The sequence below is a fragment of the Anguilla rostrata genome, chromosome 8, assembly GCF_018555375.3.
Source record: "Anguilla rostrata isolate EN2019 chromosome 8, ASM1855537v3, whole genome shotgun sequence".
In the NCBI taxonomy this organism is placed as follows: Eukaryota; Metazoa; Chordata; class Actinopteri; order Anguilliformes; family Anguillidae; genus Anguilla; species Anguilla rostrata.
In genome coordinates, this window is record NC_057940.1 from 13840572 (window position 1) to 13860338 (window position 19767).

A 19767-nucleotide genomic window follows, 5' to 3' on the forward strand; every position below is an offset into this window, starting at 1 on the left:
ATGCTAATTAGCACACTTTTTCAGCCAGGAGGTAGAACTAATTAGTGAAATTAGAGTTAATGGGTGGAAGAAACACAGGGCAGGACTTTTACTTTCTGACCCCTGGACTTTCCACCTCTGTATAGCACTGTGTAAATAGTCTAATTATCCTCTTATCACCACTCAGACCCTATAATCAGGCTACAGCAGAGCACTGGTTCAGGGCAACAGATCAGTAAGCAGTGGACTTTCTTTGCTTTCTTAACCAGATGTTCAACCGTATACATCCAGTAGCTTCAGGTGAGAGACCTGCCAGGCCTCAAGAATGTACGGAATCTCACCTGTGCTCCAGATGTTCACTTCAAGGAGCAGTCAGAGGAGAGCTACTGTAGCGAGTCAGTTTTTTATACATTCATGACCTTTTTATCGGGTAGAAAGGGCTCTTTGCCGGTGAACTAAGAAAATCAATTTATCACCAGCATAAAACCTAGTGGAAAAACGTATTTCAGGGAGTAGTGCAGCAATAAATAAACTGGATTTGAGATCAGAGATCAGAGGTTTACAAGTTCAGATCCCAGAAAACTGACTGCTATTCTCACTGTGCGAAGGTACTAACCCTGCAGTGCTCTGGTACGTATGCAGTTGTGCTACTGAATAGTGTACAAAACATAACATATGTAAGCAGAATAAATAAACACTGCACAATAGAATATAATATCCATTAGAAATGTAATCACCTGTCCTCAGAGAAGCGGCCATGGACAGAGACACAAAGCTCTTTAGGATCCACGTACTCCATTGAAAATTTGTCTGCCGGCACTGCATACACTTTGTACTGGAAAGAGAAAATGTACAAACTCCTTTTAACACTGGGAAAGAGCAGTTCTCTCCCGTTCACCTTGTAACAAGAGTCTAACTGAGTTTACTCTTTTGTTTGAAGTCAATACTTTCCATTGGTCTCATGGAAAAAGCAAAAGAGATGCAGCACTGTAGTCTTGATGTCAATGAAAAACTGACATGTATCATAAAAATAATTTCACAAAAACACTTGAGCACCTTCAGTAAACAAAGTGTGAATGAATGGTTGCGGATGATTGGTTGTGGAGGGGGAATGCACACAGTCATATTAAAACCAAACGAAGAGAACAGAACAGAAGCCATGTTTATTTGAACACAGAAAATGATTAGAATGTCATGATTAGAAAGTCATTTATTTTCATGCCTGATGCTCAGAAAAGATGTGCTTTTGAAACATCGCTTTTCTGCAGGAGCGCAACCAGAGCAGCGCTACAGGGGGGTTAAGGATCAGGCTAATTAGCGTCGCAGTGACACGGGTCAGGGCAGTTCAGCCAGGGTTGCAGAATGCAGTGTTTATACATTTAACTGGAGCCCTACAGTCACCGATTCCACACAGACACTCAGCAGCCTCCCTGCAGTCCACAGGTCAGCTTTGAGCCGTTATTTTATCGTGACATTGTTTCTGTAAGCAACTCATTCCGATAAGACCACCGTAAAACACGACCTGGCAGGCGAGCTGCTATCCGGCACGGCCGTGAATGTTTACGCTCACGTGTTCGCCGCACGCCCGCGGGGTTGCCACGAGGTGCCCCCCCGCTGAAATACTGCGCCGTTAAAAGCCGACAAGGTAAAGCGAAACGTCCGCGTCTCCATGGCAGCGAATCAACATGCCGACAATACAATAATATATTTCCAATGGAAGCAAATCAGGTGACGTATGCAGCGTGTTTAACCGGGCGTGCACGTGCATACAACAGCAGAAAGGCAATCACACATATAAAACCAGCAAAAAAAACAATTCAGTGCTGGATCAAGGAATCTGCCCATACGAAAGACAAGAACAAATAGCTGTGTCCAAGTTAGCATCAGACCTCCTTGGTCATCAAAACATAAGAAGATAAAACAAAATTTAAAAAATGAACACACAACAAAACTTCAAAACATCTAATTAGGCTCCCAGAACAGTTTCGCCATTTCCCCGTACACGAGACACTATAAAGGGTGCCGACGCAATCAGAGAGGGTGAGCGAACGCTGAAACACAGGTTATCTCCGGAACATTCCAGCTGTCAGTGCTGGCGCTGGAGTCTGCGGAGTGTTTATGCCTCGCAGTGCCGTTTATCCTTATAGCGGTTCTGTCACGTGACCGGCAATCCAGTGGTCGAAGGAAGAGGCTGTAACTAGTGGGAACAAGCCCTCTTTCTTCAGAGAGCTCCATTACTGCCCATCATCTTCAAGCTTACTCTTCAAAACACATTTCATAGCACACACCGCTGGGCATTAAGGAAGAAGGTAATACTTCTCTTATTTAACTGGGCTAGTCACTCAGCTGTTACAAGTGACTAGTCCAGAAGTCATGGTGGTGCACATTTCTTGTAACATGATACTTAATATGAATTGATTCAGTAAAGAAATCCAGCTGGATAAATAAATTGCAGGTAAAAATCGATAAAGAGATTGCAGGTTAAAAGTTATTTAAGTTGCTCTTAATTAGATTGTCTTCAATGCATGAGTATCTCCAGTCTAGACTCCAGTCTAGAGGGCCGCAGTGTACAATGGTTTTCGGTGTGTTTCAGCACAAGTGATGCATTTAAGTTGTTAATTGCCTAAAGAGTCCACACGCCTTGTTCCCAAGGCTTTAATGTGCTGTCCTTTTAAAGGGAACCACAAAAACCTACAGACACTGTGGCCCTCCAGGAATCTGACCCTTGTTCTAAGCAAATTAATAACTAATAAAACAATAATCATCATCCTATTTTTGTGTTTTCATCTCAGCAATACGGTTATGTGTAAAAACGGTTGAACTCATAAACGTACCTACAGACAAAATATAACCATACAAAAACATATGTATGGCACTAACATGGTAAGGGCAAAGCCCCATAGTCATTAGATTGGATGCCCTATTCAGAAGATTAAACAATAATGTATGTGAAGGGTTGTATTTAAAGGACATAACTGTAGTTACAGTGGCTGTTGCCGGTGACTGCGCGGTCACTGTGGCGATCGGCACTCACCAGGAGGAAGGAAGCCGTGGAGGTCTGCAGCAGGACGTCGGTCTTTTGGTCCATCTGGAGCAGGGCTACGCGGCCGCTCCCATCCACCGCCACACCGCGACACAGGAAACTGCAGGGGACGAACGCGCCATTACCAAAACTATTACCGCAACCGTTACAGAGCAAGCACACTCTCAACCCGCTGATGTCACCAGCTTAAAAGTCAAACTGCATGACACGCTGCACATGACACCTCCCCTGGTGCCTGCTGGTTTTCCTATCAACCATAATTGCGACTTCTGGATTGTAACAAGCTGATAATTGTTCTTAAGTAAACATGCATGATGCCTACTGAGTGATGCCTTGCTCTGACATCATGTCAGAAATAGCTACACATGCTATGAAGCATGAATGTCCTATAGTCAAGTCCCAGGACATCGGCCATTACGGATCTCAGACAGATCGTTGTTTAATTTCCTGCGATGAGTATTATCACATATGGGTGTCATATAGGTAGGCTGACAGGTGAATTCAGCTGAACGTGTGACCAAGTGACAGAACCTAAACCCTTTTTAAGTTCAAAGACAAACCAAATGGCAACGAGCCAATTCTGCCCAGATACAGTCCCAGATGCGCAGACAGACAGACCTGCACGCACGCACATCCTGACATACAGATGCAGATGCGCAGACACAGACCTCCATGCACACACGTGCTGACATACAGGCGCAGGTGTGCAGATATACCTGTAGGCGCAGCTGTCGATGTTGACCCTCGTCTGGGCCTGGGCCTGGGCCTGGGCCTGGGGCTGGCTGCTTAGCAGCACGTTGACGTTCTGCAGCGCGTCCACCTCGCTGGCGTACTCCAGAACCAGCACGTAGCGACCCGGAGACGGCACCCTGAGCGTCAGCTGCAACTGGGCCTGGAACACGCCCACAGTCACATGATCACACACACGCCCCCATATCGCTGGGAGAGAGAGACTGTGGGAACCAGGCGTAACAGAAGCGTGTGCAGTGCTAACAATCAGCGCCAGAAAGAGCTGCTGAGTGGCGCCTGACAACTAACTGATAAGTTTACACGCACTGGAACTCACTCTACTTTCAGATGCTTGGACACATTTCAAAAATGTGAAAGACGCTGAACAGAGGTACAGCCATGTCCTGGCTGAAGAAGATTTTGGCTAGCAGAGAAAACTTCAGTGGTAAATATCTTTATAAACAGCGTGAAAGACAGCAAAGCAAGAGTGCTGCCAATATGACGGTTTTAAACAGTCTGTGTGTGTGTGTGTGTGTGTGTGTGTGTGTGAATGTTTGTGTGAGTTTGCATTGAGTGTCTGTGTGTACATATGTGTGTGTCTGTGTCCACAGTGTGCGTGTGTGTGCACGCACGTGCGTGCTTGTAGATGTGTACTTCTGTCTGTGTGTGCATGCTAATGTGTGTGTGGGTGTGCGAGAATGTGTGTGGGTGTGCGAGAGTGTGTGTGTGTGTGTGTGTGTGTGTGCATGTTGGCTCTAAATGTACACACATGTTCGTGACTGTGTGCTCCTAACGTGCGATGCATGCATGCCTTCCCGCGTGCGTGCCACTGAGCGTGTGCAAGCGTGCCGTCTGAGGCAGGGGTCAATAGGCCACGCCCCACCTGTCGCCCGCTGACGGACGCCATCTCCGGGTGCTCGGGGGTGGGGCGGCGCACGCGAGCCTGCCTCTTCCTCCGGCCGCGGGACGAGAACACGCCCTGGGACGCCAGGGCGGAGGGGAAGCGGTCCATCGGCGTGTGCCTGTACAGCAGACAGCTGCAGCCGGGGACAGAAATAATGCCTCCGTTAGCATCGCTAGCCTGGCCCTCTCCCACGGGGAGGCTAATCCGCTAACGCGAGGCCGACTCACTTCTTGCCCTGGTTATCCGAGTTGATCACATAGGTGCAGGGCTCCGTCGTCTTGGACTGCAGAATGGGAGCCTCGTAGTAGACGCTGGGTAGCAGCACTAGGTAATCCTACAGGGATCAGTCAGACAGATGCACTGGCTTTCTGCAAGGCCCGGATATTACACATCAACCGCTTCAGCAAGTGTCTCTGCTCCAACCCCTTCAAGGTCCCATTAAATGGTAAATGGTAAATGGACTGCATTTATATAGCGCTTTCATCCAAAGCGCTTTACAACTGATGCCTCTCATTCACACACACACTCACACACCAATAGTGAAAGGCTGCCATGCAAGGTACCAATCAGCTTGTTGGGAGCAATCAGCAGTTAGGTGTCTTGCCCCGACACGCCCAGGGCAGGGGATCGAACCGGCAACCGCTCTTACCTCCTGAGCAATGTCGCCCCTTACATTAAATTCCACAGTGCTACTAAGACTTTGACCTGTCCCTCTTTCTTATTTTTCATCTGAAATAATACCCTGGGTTTCTACCATTACACATTCCTCAGAGAACTGGAGCGGAGGGACATTTTTATCAACCCTCATTCCTCTGTCCGTCTCTCCTCCTGGCTTGCTCTTCATTCTATCGCTTCTTTTCCTTCCATGCCTTCTCTCCCCCATCCGCTATCCTCTCTACCTCTCCACCTCTCTTTTTTATTGCAATTTTTATGAGATTTTTTTACTGCACATTTGTTTGACTGACCCATTCCCCTCCTCCCCTTTCATGTCCTGTACGCAGAGCAGGAAGACAGATCTCAGATCAGTTCTCCCAGTCTGAATCCTAACACAAACCACTCAGGGTTAACATTTTGATTCTGGTCCAGGATCAGCCGCTGATTGTTCCATGTGCAGACTAAGTTGGGTGGAGCAGGACTCACCAGGAGCACGTCCTCGGCTCGGATGTGAATGATCCATTTCCCAGGAGCCAGCGGGAACGGTTCTGCAAACCCGCTCCCTGGGACGGTGACGAAGGCAGGGGTGCGACTGGGGGGGAACACCACCTCTTTACTGTGCCGCTGCCCTGTCAAAATCCCACAAACATCAGGGTGTTAAGGAGTACCACACAAACACGAGCTTATTAAACCATCTACACACACTGGCAGCTGTTTCAGCTTCTCCTAAAAAAAACAAGTCTACATAAAGACGATTGAATCACATACGGCATTGGTAATAAAGAGGTAACGCTGTATAAGAGCACTGAGAAGCAGAGAAAATATCAATATCAATATAAGTTGACTATGAAAAGTTAATATGTCAGAGGGCCGTGATCTGTCCCCGTGCCGGTTTTTGGGGGGGGGGGGGGGGGTTAGAGCCTTACCTTCGGTACCCCGGACGTGGGCGGCGGTGACGCGACCGGTCACGCTCGAGCCGCCAGGGTTAATGAACCGCAGGACGAAACGGAACACAGAGGACCGGCCCTCCTCCACATGCACTGTTATTCTCACTTCACTCTGCAGGGGAGGCAAGCGCACACACGGGCGGCTTATGGGGGGGGGGGGCTGGTGGTTAGGCGTGTCTTTAGAGGAGGAGCCACGGGGGCGGCCATGCGGGGGGAGGTGGGCGGGGGGGGTGGGGGGTGGGGGGTGCAGGGGGTGGCGTTGAAATAGATGGAAAGATGGAAGGAAGGAAGGAGGCGGAGAGAGAAAGCCGTGTCACCGTCACTTACAGTCACAGCAAGAGGAAAAGTGAGCCTCGTCAATCAGCAAAATCCTGCCTTTGATTGGCCCGCGAGGGCGGGAAGGGGTGGAGTAACGCAAAACAATGCGGTAGGAGCTGGGCGGGGCCACAGTGAGTGACAGGACCACCTCTGGCTGAGAACAGACAGCATTAGGACTAAATAAAGAAGAGAGCACCACCCTCATTACAAAAGAAACACTATATATTTGAGAACAGACCTTTAACTTCACACATTATTTGGTCAAAAGATTTAATTCAGGTATGTTTTAATGCTTGTCACTTCAGTTTTCTTATTTTCTCTGATTATTGAAATATCTTACAATCTCTTTCAAGCACCAGTGGTTGAAAACACCTATCAAAATATTTGCATAACAACTGCAATGCAAGAAAACATTTCTTGTATGCAATTGCATAGATTTATTGCAGAGTACGTATAATTACATAGAATTTAAATGAAATATACCATCTTATTCAATGAATACACATTTGAGAGCACCCATTATTAATATATCCTTAAATTAATTCAAGAATATGTTTTGTCATAGGATAATTTGTCATATTTTTTATTTTATGTTTGGCTCTGCTTCTGTATATGTTAATTTTCCACAATGGTAGGGCTGGCATGATCACCCCCAGTAGGCCCACCATACAATTCAATATTATAAATATATGATAAAATACCTGAATACTGAATCCTGAATATGTATTAACATAGAAATGTAACTTTTTCTTTGAGTCTATAATTATACAAATAACTTTTTGCTTTATAACGCTGCCTGAAAGAAGGTCATGCAGAAACTACTATTTCCCACAATGCTTTGCTCTAAATGGAACCGAAGCCAGAAAAGCTGGAAGTGAAGGAAAGCAAGAAAATAGGAAACAAAACAACAGACCAATGACTGAAGAGTGTGTGTGTGTGTGAGTGAGTGAGTGAGTGAGTGAGTGCGTGTGAGTGAGTGTGTGCAGTGTGTGCACGTGTGTGTGCATGAGTATGTGTGCATGGACATGAGTGTGTGTAAGTGAGTGGGTACAGTGCGTGCATGTGTGTGTGCCTGTATGTGTGTGTATACATGAGGGGGTGTGGGGCTTATCAAACAGACAAAATGACTCACCTGACCACGGGACATAGTAGCATACCCCCTCCAGCTGAAGTCTGGGAACTCCTGTGGGCTGTAGCCAAAGCGGGCAGGCCTGCCGTTAGGAGTAATCCCATCTTCCACCTCAAATTTCATATGATAGAGGTCTGGGAAATAATAGTTTGTCTCTGGCCTTGGAGAGGGAGAGGAGGGAAAATGAGAGGGAGGATAAGAAAGTGAAAGAGATTCCAGAGAATGCTAATGCCCAAAAATGCCCTCATCTGTCCTTACTGGTTACAAGTGCGCCCCACCACGTGCTTCCGGCACAGGCACTGTCCCGTTGGTTCCGCACAGGCTCTGCCCAGAGCCCCACCCACATCACACTGGCAGCCTATCAGCAAGAGCGTACAGCCATCACTGTGAAGCCCTACACATTAATAATTACCTAGAAACTAGACAGTGTCAGCTATGAGATAAATGTATTCACCAATTTAGAGATTGTTCCATTCCTAAATAGAAAGAACTCTCATAATGGATGCCTTAATAGTGAAAGAAATAGTGGCATTTTTGATGAAGATACATTCTTGTTTGTATACTAACATGGCAACCTACTTACACTGTAACTATAAAAAAAGTCTGCAAAACATTTCTAGTCTCAAGGGAAGAGTAGACTGGGAAGAGCATTGCTCATTTCTCATAAAGGGATTTACCTTGGCAGCCAAAATAGTTCTTCTTCTGGTGTAGGAAGTAGCCCTCTTTACAAGTGTTGCAGGTGTGGCCACAGGTGTTGGGCTTGCAAAAACACTTTCCACTTTCCTAAAAAAAAAAAAAAGCTAATTTCAGAAAAATGTCACGAACAGCAGCCTGGTGCAGCAATGAGAAACCTTCAATGTAGTTTGGAGGCTGCAAGTTAGAATGTGCTTTTGTGCCCCCGAGCAAAATTCTTGAACCTAAACCACTTTGGTAAAATTGCACTTTTGAAAAGGAAATGAAAACATGAGAGAACATGATGCAAAACACCTTGGGTAAGAGAAATAGCAAATCAAATATATAATGTCAAATAAAACTAACAAAAACGAACAAATGAACAAATATTCAATATTACTTTGAAAAAGTGGTAAGACAAGGGAGCATCAAAGTGACTGCAGAAGTAACAGGGGATAATTTTATTATTGATGTTTTTTATGATTTTTTATCTGTTACATAAATGTCAGTATAACATGAAGGGTTTATATTCTTGCTGAAGACTCACCTGTTCACACTCCCCAACACCACTGAGTGTACCTTTAACATCACACTGGCACGCTACAGAGGGAGAGAGAGAGAGAGAACAGAAGGGGGGTGGCGCTCATTCTCATGGTCGAAATCCCGTACGTATCAGCACCGATTTACAGGCGTCTGGATCAAAGCTTCAAAGTCGACCTTTCAATCCGGCCAGAAATAAATGCATTCTCACAATATTAAAAAGGGCCTTTTTTCCCCTCCCGCCCCACATATATTCTCCTGACAGCCACGCACTGATAACATTCCTGCAGGAGTCCTGTAACTTAAGACAGGTATTTACACAAAGGCCGATGGTGTTTGCCTCGGAGGCGCTGAGGGAAGCCAGGCCCGCGACTGAAGGAAATACGAGGCCCGGGGCATCGGCCGGGCCGAGATGGACGGCCCTGACCTTTGCACCCGGCCGCCAAATTCCGGGGCCTGCGAGTTCCTGCCCCGCCCCGCCGGAGCGGAGCCCGGATCCGCAGCGATCGACCAATCCGCTCGGCCCGGCTCGTAAACAACCAACTCCTTATCGAAAAGTGGCTTCAACATCAGCCCGCACACCTCAGAGCTGCTGGCTGCGCACACAGGAGGTGTGTATGTTTGAGCGGAAACCCGTGGCGGTCAGGCGAGAGCGAGAGAGAGAAAGGCACAAACGGCCGAGCGCGATGCGGACAGAGGCCGCAGGATTAGCGTGAAGTGTGCGACTGTTCGCGCCGCCAGCAGCACCACGGCTCGCCAGGGAATTATTGGATTCTGCTGAAAACGTGAGTTTGTGATTTGCGGCTAGCAGGTGCCCCACAGTCTCGGCTCAAGGTCTCACAATAAAGATGGGCTTGTTTGTTTTTCATAATGGATTTTCCCTCCGCCATGCTTTGAACCCAGAAGGGAGAAAGCGAGAATAGCTAAGTGCTGAAAATCAAACACAAGGGCTGTCACGACTCTCTTTAGCTCCACGGTCTAGAGGGAAGCGCTTATGTATATGGCCACGGGGGTTCTAAGCACCCGAATTACAGCGTCCTATGGGCATATGTTATCAGTATAGTCTCTGACGGTTCTAAGAACAAAGGTTCCAGGTTCCAATACAGCTGCTGCCTTGATTCTAAGAAACAAGGTTCCACAATGCAGCAGATAAGGATAACCAATGGCTGCCAGAGGGAAAGATGCTTAGTGAACAAGTATGATGACAATCATTTGGCTGTTATGCTTCATTTAATAAATTCAATGAATAATCTTTGTTTTTTCAGTTAATTAATATTTTTTTTACCTGGATCCCGAAGATGTTTTATTTAATTTCTGTAGGACCATGCTCTATCTCTCCATTTAAAATAAAGATGAGTGTATTCCAGAATTCCCGCATCTCCCTGTGGCCAACTCTTCTGTCCAACAAAGGGGTGTGTCACGGCATGTGACAATAATATTAGTCCCTCATCTTTACAAACAATGCACTGACAATGCACAAAGCCTCCCTATTGAATGCCTTCCAGGTTACATGCTTGTAGAAAGAGCAGCGGTTACAGATTCCAAGAACCCCGGTTCTGTATTCCAGATGGGAGGCCTTACCGATGCATCCATTTTGGTTCTCAGAGGCCAGATTCCAGAAGAGAGGCTTACATCTGTCACACAGCAGGCCTTCCACATCTGCCAGGCAGGGACACTGACCCTGCGTCAGGACAACAGGAAGCCAGAATCACACTACACCTGCTAGCATGTTCCTAGCTGCAGCAAGACACCGTCTCTAAGAAAGGCCTACTTCTCTGTTTCTCCCAGGGAAGGACAAGCCACCAGTCTATAAACAACCAAGGCAAAATAAAAGCCTTCACACGCTTTTAATTTTATTGTGCCATTACTTATTGTGTCATACTGTGTGAACGTTGCACATTCTTCTTCTGGATAACTGCAGGAAGTAGTGTGGGAAAAAAATCATACGCAGCTCAATAACTCAAGGAGGGAATGGCATCAATCTGCTTGCTGAAAAGCAATTCTGGGGTTGAGAATGGGAGTTTTTTTCTGGAAAGGAAGGAACCTTCTAACTCCTTTTGATTACACTCCATATCACTTACAACAGGAACCCCCCCTTCCCTGTGCATGTCAAGGAGCATGTTATCGACACTTAACGCAATTTCCTTGATGGCCTGCATCCCCCTGCACTAACAAAACACGGAAAAACATCTCAGGCTCTGCTCACTTCGTTTGGTACCACTCTGTTCACATCTGTGCCCACGGGATTACACCGGCTCACAGGCGGCTCTGAAACAGACAAGGAGTAGAAATGAAGGGTTGTTCTGGAAAGTGGCACCCAGACCCAATGCACGCACATGAAAGAGTTATATTTAGTAGATGTGTTAATCCAAAGTGACTTACATTCTTTTCACATGCAATACATTTACAGAGCTGGAAATTTACTGAAGTGATTCAGGGTAAGAACCTCACTTAAGGGTAGAGTTGCAGCCCCCCACCAGTTAATCAGTTCTACAACCTTGAAGACACAAGCCCAGGTCCCTAACCAATATGCTGCAGAGTTATTGACTGCTTTGTCCCTTTCTCTCTTTTAATATGAGGTTAATGTGACCTGCTGAGGTCGGTCAGATGAACGAATGAATGAATGAATGAATGAATGAATGAATTCGCGTGCAGCAGTGTACCTATGGGCGCGTCACACTGGGGGAACCTGCGTCTCACGTCCACACAGCGGTCACAGCGCTGACCCGTCACACCGGGACGACAGCGGCACTGCCCTGACGCCAGGTCACATGACTCCTCATAAGAACCATCTCGTGAGCACTGGCAAGCTGGGTACAGAGAGCAGATACCGCCGGTCACGCTGCAACATTCACACTTATCACATATATCAGTCAATGCATACATGGCAGAATGTATTTAAATGGTAAATACAAATTGACATGTATCTTAAGTAAATGAAATATACACAAAATATATTGAAATAACATATATTATCAATATATGTGCCATACTTCGCAAATATGGACAAACACATAAACTATAGCTGCTTTCAGATTGGCAAAATATTAAAATGCTGTAAAATGGTGTAAATATATATATCTTAAACTTATTTTTCATCATAGTCGGCAACATATTTTCATTCATTTACATCCTTTACATTAATAGATTTAAAATGAGTTCCTTGGAACAGCTTAATAGTTCAGCATATATCATTTATTTTTTTAGGGGATCCTAAGTCCCCTCTATCTTTTGGGATAGGGAGAGGCTCACCGCCACAGTTGGGGTATCCATAGTAACCCCGGGCACACTGTTCACACCGGCGTCCCGCATAGTTTGTGTGGCACCTGCAGTCTCCCCGGGGGCCACAGGCCCCGTCGGCCACGCCCACACCATCACAACGACAGGCTGAGTGCACAAGAGGAGAGAACAGAGCATCATGGGTAGAGTGCTTCTTGTGTCACCTTTAAAAATCCCAACTAATTTACAAAAGCAATGCCAATGTTGACATCAATTCATTAAAAACCAGTAAAACTCAGCGCTTCAGGAGAGTTACTCATGAACGACAATGTGCTTGACAACCTGCAAACCAGAGCACACAATGGATTTCCAAGAAGCCAACTTGTTTGCAAAACAAAGCAGATGTATTCTGGAAATATTTCACTGCAACCAAAAAGAAAAAAACCATTCAGGAGTGAGTTATTGGCACATCTGAAAGTTAAACTGGCAGCGAATCTGTAACTACAGCTCTAAATGTAAAATCAAGTCAAATTAAGTGCTGAATGATGGTGCAATTACGAACCAAATATGGGCCAAAAATCTGCATGCACACAGGCAATCATTACCTAGGGCATCTAGTGCAAACTAAATCTGGCATTGATGGTTTTGGATAGATGGCCAGGTTCCCAGCACATTCATGAGTTATTCATTTCGTCATATAAATTTTCCAGGAATAAGCTTAGAGGAGATTTAAGCGGATAAAAGATCTGATAAAAGTGCAACCAACCTGAGCAAAGCCAAAAGTGGCCGGGCACAGATCCAGTAACTAAGGGTTGAGCATGTTTGTTTTTATAATTTCTATGTCCTCCATCACCAGCAGTTTTTACTGTAAAATTACACACGGGCAACTCTAAGGTGATCAAACTCACCAAACATTATCTTTACCCTTGAGCAGGAATAAATGAAGCTGAAGATTTGAGTAAATAAATGTACCACAAAGTTAAGCTTGTTACTGCACACAGTTGAACTGTTTTTTTCTCTTTGACTGAATTAACAGCAACTTATATTGTTACGTGCTGTTCATTTATATAAATGCATAAATATAAATAGGGAAAAATGCCACCCGGTAATGATTTATATTGATGGTTCCCTAGCACAGTACTGCAGATAATGATTCAGGTCACGATTCTCAAGCCTACATGTACCTGAGCCATAAAGATTTTTTACTTTTCAATCCATAAGTCCAGAAGTAACTGTACAGTGAAGTGATGGTTAAATAAATGGAACCCAACATTAAGTGTATATTTAAGACTCATGCCAAGCTTGCACTTTTCAAGTCTACGCCAGCAGGAAACAGGAAGTGGACAGACTGCAGCGGCTCACCCTGGCAGTCTGGGAATGAGTGGTATCCGGGGCGACAGCGGTCGCACTGCGGCCCTTCCACCTCCGCCCGGCACAGACACCGCCCGTACGCATCACACCGCTCCGGCAGGGTCCCCTCCTGGTCACACCGACACTCTGGGCGGGGCAGACAGCGACAGCGTGAGTCTGGAAACCTAGCGCGCTGGCAGGAAACGTTCGCACATCGAGATGAGGCGCGCTCGTGTGACCCTCCCCGCCACAGGAAAGACACGGCTATTTTGGGAGCGCCCTTTGGAGACCGGAACGGTTCGGCGAACACAGAGACCCGGATTCATCAGACGCACGTAATGCTTTACCGTGATACCGGGGTGTGCCCCGCCCCCGCTGATCAAGCCCGGCTTCCAATGACAGGAACTGAAAATTCAACTTAAGCGATTCAGGTTAAGTTCCTCAGTTAAGGGTCGAGTTGCAGCCCCCCACCAGGTCATCAGTCCTACGATCTTGAACACAAAAGCCCAGGTCCCTAAGTAGTATGCCGCAGAGTTACTGACTGCTTTGTCCTTGTATCTCTTTTTAATTTGAGTTTAATGTGACCTGCTGAGGTCTGTCAGATGAATTAATGAATGAATGACTGAATGGACGCATGGACAAATGAATGAATGAATTCGCGTGCAGCAGTGTACCTATGGGCGCGTCACATTGGGGGAACCTGCGTCTCACGTCCACACAGCGGTCACAGCGCTGACCCGTCACACCGGGATGACAGCGACACTGCCCTGACTCCAGGTCACATGACTCCTCATAAGAACCATCCTGCGAGCACTGGCAATCTGGGGACAGAAAGCAGACAGCAATTTACAAACACTTAATGCTGTACTTATCTTCCAATTATACATATATATATATATATATATATATATATGTATAATATATTAACAAACACCAATAACAGACTCTAAAGGCAATCAAAAGCCTAAAAGTAAGACTAGATGCTGAAAACTCACTTTGACCTGCATTAGGGATGCACCTGAACACACCTGACTAATCAGAAACACCCATAAAATCATTTGTCCCAAATATTATGGTGCCCTGAAATGGGGAGCGGGGGGTTATGTACAAGAAATTGCTGTAATTTCTACATGGTGAAGCCAAAATGTATAAAAAAATACCCTTTAGTAAAAGCTGAGACTACACTTAAGCATGTGAACTGATTAATTACAGATCTAAAACTGTACAGTACAGAGCCAAATCTATGTTCAATGTAACTGTACAGTGAAGTGATGATTAAATAAATGGAGCCCAACATTAAGTGCATATTTCAGACTCATGCCATGCTTGTACAGTTCAAATCTACACCAGCAGGAAACAGGAAGTGGACAGACTGCAGCGGCTCACCCTGGCAGTCTGGGAATGAGTGGTATCCCGGGCGACAGCGGTCGCACTGCGGCCCTTCCACCTCCGACCGGCACAGACACCGCCCGTACGCATCACACCGCTCCGGCAGGGTCCCCTCCCGGTCACACCGACACTCTGGGCGGGGCAGACAGCGACAGCGTGAGTCTGGAAACCTAGCGCGCATGCAGGAAACGTGTATCTTGCCAAGATGAGGTGCGTCAAATTAATGGAGAATGAATGAATGAACGAATGAATGAATTTGGTGCAGCAGTGTACCTATGGGCGCGTCACACTGGGGGAACCTGCGTCTCACGTCCACACAGCGGTCGCAGCGCTGACCCGTCACACCGGGACGACAGCGACACTGCCCTGACTCCAGGTCACATGACTGTTCATACGAACCGTCTCGTGAGCACTGGCAATCTGGGGACAGACAGGGGACATTTTGGTTTGGAAGTTTTTCTTCATCATGGTGAGAGGTTTTCGCTCAGCAACTGTAGAGGTCCTCCTTGACCCACCAGGCCATTTGCGAGACCTGAGCCCACCAGTGGTACGCGTAACATATAGACAATGACTGTTTTTTTCTTATTTCTCAACCTCATAATGGTTTCCTTGACCTTCCTTGGTATAACTCCTGCCCTCATGTTGACAATCACCAATAACAGACTCACAAGTCAACCAAAAGTCTAGAATCAAGACTAGATACCGAAATCTCTCTTATACCTGCACTAAGGAAGCAATTTAACACACTTAACTAATCATAAAACTACAGAAATGGTATATAAAGTACTGTAATTTCTACATGATGAAACCAAAATATATACAAATACCTTTTAATGAAACCTGAGAATCTGCACGTTCACAACATGTGAATTGTTTGCTTACTAAATTATCTAAAGTTGAGCAGCACCGAATCTGAATACATATATATACATAAGAACTTACTGTATACAGATATTCGAAGTAACTTTAGAGTGAATTGACATGGAATCCAACATTAAGAGTAAATTTCAGACAAGTGCCAAGCTTGCACTTTTCAAGTCTATGCCAGCAGCAAACAGGAAGTGGACAGACTGCAGCGGCTCACCCTGGCAGTCTGGGAATGAGTGGTATCCCGGGCGACAGCGGTCGCACTGCGGCCCTTCCACCTCCGACCGGCACAGACACCGCCCGTACGCATCACACCGCTCCGGCAGGGTCCCCTCCCGGTCACACCGACACTCTGGGCGGGGCAGACAGCGACAGCGTGAGTCTGGAAACCTAGCGCGCACGCAGGAAACGTACGCACATCGAGATGTGACGAATGAATGAATGAATTCACGTGCAGCAGTGTACCTATGGGCGCGTCACACTGGGGGAACCTGCGTCTCACGTCCACACAGCGGTCGCAGCGCTGACCCGTCACACCGGGACGACAGCGACACTGCCCTGACTCCAGGTCACATGACTCCTCATACGAACCGTCCCGTGAGCACTGGCAAGCTGGGGACAGAGAGCGGACAGCAATTTACAAACATTTAATGCTGTACTTGAGCTACAATTATTTATATATATATATATATATATATATACACACATATACACTGTATATATAGCCAGTCAAGAATTGTCCAGTTTTTGGCTTTGAAAAATTCCTTTGTTGCTTTGGCAGTATGTTCGGGCTCACTGTCTTGCTGTAGGATGAAGCACCATCCAATGAGCTTGGAGGTGTTCCGTTGAACTTGAGCAGATAAGATGTTTCTGTGCGCATGGAAATTCATTCTGCTGTTGCTATCAGCAGTTTTATCATCACTGCAGACAAGTGAGCTAGTAATTATGGCAGCTATACATGAACAAACCATCATACCCCCACCATGTTTCACAAAGGAGGGGGATGCTTTGGATCTTAGGCTGTTCCTTTTAGCCTCTACACTCTCCCCGTACATCAATCTAATACACGCAAATCTTGGTCTCATCTGTCTATAAGACCTTTTGCCTCTGCAGACTCTTAAGATACTTCCTACCTGTTTTTGCAGCTAACTAGTGGCTTGCAGCTTGCAGTGTAGTCTGTAGTCACTGACACATCCATGCCTGCCTCCTAAATATTGTTTCAGATCCGTCATGTTAATTGTTTGCTTACAAAATGATCTAAAATTGAGCAGTGCCAAATCTGAATACATATTTATTTATATGTACTTATACATACATTCAAAGTAACTTGACAGTAAAATGACATGGAACCCTACATCAAGAGTAAATTTCAGACAAGTGCCAAGCTTGCATTTTTCAAATCTACGCCAGCAGGAAACAGGAAGTGGACAGACTGCAGCGGCTCACCCTGGCAGTCTGGGAATGAGTGGTATCCCGGGCGACAGCGGTCGCACTGCGGCCCTTCCACCTCCGACCGGCACAGACACCGCCCGTACGCATCACACCCCTCCGGCAGGGTCCCCTCCCGGTCACACGGACACTCTGGGCGGGGCAGACAGCGACAGCGTGAGCCTGGAAACCTAGTGCGCTCGCAGGAAACGTTCGCACATCGAGATGAGGCACGCTCGTGTGACCCTCCCCGCCACAGGAAAGACACGGCTATTTTAGGAGCGCCCTTTGGAGACCGGAACGGTTCAGCGAACACAGAGACCCGGATTCATCAGGCGGCAGGAAGCTGTGCGGAGCGCTGATCTCTGCGTCCTCCCGTCTGACCGCAGTGCACTGTTTAGCCGTGGTGCCCCGCCCTACGTCCCCGCTTCTCATCAAACCCTGCTTCCACTGACAGAAGCCAGGGGCCAAACGGGCACAGGCTTTCACGGGACAGCAGAATGCTCTCATTGTTTGCTTTGCCCCCTGTGCAATCCTCAGACACAGCCTCAAAGGCCATAAATTCAATTATTTTTCCATCATCTCACATCTGCACTGAATGCTCCCCCCTGTTCATCCCACATTCCCCCGACAAACAACGACAACATAAAAAAACCAGTGATGCGGTCCAACGTGGGCAGAGAAACCTTCATTTTTTAAGAAATATAAAGGTCAGTTGGCCTGCGTTCTGGGGGATTTCATCCCTGCGCACGAAGCAGAATAAAAACATTCGGTCTGAATTTGGAGCTTTGGCAATGGGGTATGGGTGAATGCCAATAATACAATCCTCTATCTCACTTCACCAGTGCAGCAGAGAGAGGGAGAGCAGATATCATATTCCAGTTTGCTGACCAGTGACTTCATGGGAACAAAACTGCACAACCAATAGCAGGGACAGAGGCCCGTTGTGACCTACGCCCACTCTCTCATTTTGCCCGCAGGCCACGCCTCCTCTTTACCTTGACAGTAGGGGTAACTGAAGCGCCCCGGTTCACAGCGGTCGCAGAACCTGCTCTCGAACCCGGGCCTACAGAAGCACTCGCCCGTCTGTCCGTTGCACGTCTGCGTAGCCACCCCCGGGCCGTCGCACCTGCAGGCTGGACAGACCGCGAGCGCACGTCACGCCTCACGCAACACACAGCAGGTGTTTCCACGGCATCAGCCTTAGACATAGCACAGCCCATCAGATAATAGTGGTGAGCAAAGTGGCGGTGAAATGAAAGCATGTATTACACTATACAGTTTTATAAAGACATACAGGTATGCAAGGCATGCTGAAACAAAACGGAGAGATGGCAGAGCAGAAACAAAGTGTTCATCTAGCTTTCACAATGTGAATTCATTTGCTAAATTCAATACCCTTTTTCTATCCAGCCAACAGAGCATGAAAATGTGTACCAAAAATAAGATCCAATATGAAATGGTGCCAACTCAGCTGCTCACAAACTGAAAACAGCTCTATAAAACTGGTTCCCGTCCAATCAGCTAGTAGTTTAAACTTCACCGAAAAATGATTCAATGTTACAGGAATTTTCTCGTTTTCGCCATTGTATTTTTTTACCATACAATGTGAATTAAAATCTCACTCATCTGGAAGTAATATAGGGATTAAGAAATCGTTCCTGGCTTTAAAAAAAGATCACATTTGTTTCAACTGTACCAGTGAACAAAGCTATCATTGATTAGTCTTTTTTCTGTCCACATTGACAGAGAGATGACGACTATTAACAAGACCCAGAACAATAGGAACACAGTAATTAAAATCTTCACAAAAATCTATATGCCGGTAGACAGGATACTGTATGTGACCCTGCTAATTGACAAGCTTGGACAAATTTTGAACACGAAGGCCCAAGAAGTTATTGGCACAGACTTACGCTGGCAGCTGGGTGGTCCAAAACTCCCTTCAGGGCAGTTATCAGGGTCTACAAGATAGAGACAAAAGCAGTTCGCAAAAATCCCCCAGGACTACAGAAATATTTGCCTTTATCAGCCGTTAATGGGAGGAGAAGGACAAAGAAACGGTGACTCACAATACCTTTGGGGAAGTCCATACGTGAGAATCACCAGACATTGATATAATTCTCTCTTACAACCCCACAAAAACACATGCACGGTGGGTTGCCTTGTACACTTTTAGCAGGTACAACAGTTTAATAGCCTCCGGAGATTGTTGCTTTCAGTTTATCCAAGAATCACTGCTGAACGTGTTTATGTAATTGGAGCTTGAGATAAAATGGAAACCTTTTGGAAGAAGCTGATAAGTAGTTGAAAATAAACTGCAGAGTGTGTTTCATTGGATGTGTTCAAACATGCACTAAGCCTGGGATTCACATATTCATGCAGAGCAGACACATTCCCTGGTTTATTCCCCTCTTACCACCCAGTATTTGTAATAGTAAACTTTTCTGTCTTCCATCTTTCTGCTGATGTGGTTAACAAACTACTAAGAGTGGTTTGGGGGGCCGAAACATGAATGGAAGCCTGAAGGGCCTGTAGTTCTCTGCCAATACTGAATTTGCTGTACATCTGCAGCAGAGCATGGTGGGTAATGTAGGCG

General features: G+C 46.3%; 1 protein-coding gene across 7 annotated transcripts in view; it reads right to left on the reverse strand.

Moving 5' to 3' along the window:
• Positions 1 to 19767, reverse strand: part of LOC135260872 (laminin subunit alpha-3-like) — an 85616-nt gene that overhangs the window by 33973 nt on the left and 31876 nt on the right. For 2 of the 7 annotated variants that reach the window (XM_064346528.1, XM_064346534.1), the window contains exons 12-35: positions 19085 to 19132; positions 18167 to 18304; positions 17187 to 17321; positions 16206 to 16352; positions 15958 to 16092; positions 15147 to 15293; positions 14871 to 15005; positions 14159 to 14305; positions 13497 to 13631; positions 12168 to 12302; positions 11579 to 11725; positions 11122 to 11183; positions 10497 to 10596; positions 8923 to 8975; positions 8381 to 8486; positions 7962 to 8061; positions 7707 to 7863; positions 6584 to 6728; positions 5796 to 5938; positions 4883 to 4989; positions 4635 to 4788; positions 3739 to 3914; positions 3014 to 3122; positions 717 to 814 (exon numbers count right to left, since the gene is read on the reverse strand). In XM_064346528.1, coding sequence (XP_064202598.1) covers positions 717 to 814; positions 3014 to 3122; positions 3739 to 3914; positions 4635 to 4788; positions 4883 to 4989; positions 5796 to 5938; positions 6584 to 6728; positions 7707 to 7863; positions 7962 to 8061; positions 8381 to 8486; positions 8923 to 8975; positions 10497 to 10596; positions 11122 to 11183; positions 11579 to 11725; positions 12168 to 12302; positions 13497 to 13631; positions 14159 to 14305; positions 14871 to 15005; positions 15147 to 15293; positions 15958 to 16092; positions 16206 to 16352; positions 17187 to 17321; positions 18167 to 18304; positions 19085 to 19132 — 2959 coding nt within the window. Of the gene's footprint in view, positions 1 to 716; positions 815 to 3013; positions 3123 to 3738; positions 3915 to 4634; positions 4789 to 4882; positions 4990 to 5795; positions 5939 to 6235; positions 6369 to 6583; positions 6729 to 7706; positions 7864 to 7961; positions 8062 to 8380; positions 8487 to 8922; positions 8976 to 10496; positions 10597 to 11121; positions 11184 to 11578; positions 11726 to 12167; positions 12303 to 13496; positions 13632 to 14158; positions 14306 to 14870; positions 15006 to 15146; positions 15294 to 15957; positions 16093 to 16205; positions 16353 to 17186; positions 17322 to 18166; positions 18305 to 19084; positions 19133 to 19767 lie in introns of all 7 variants that reach the window. The other 5 variants (XM_064346529.1, XM_064346530.1, XM_064346532.1 and 2 more) reach the window with 5 other exon arrangements.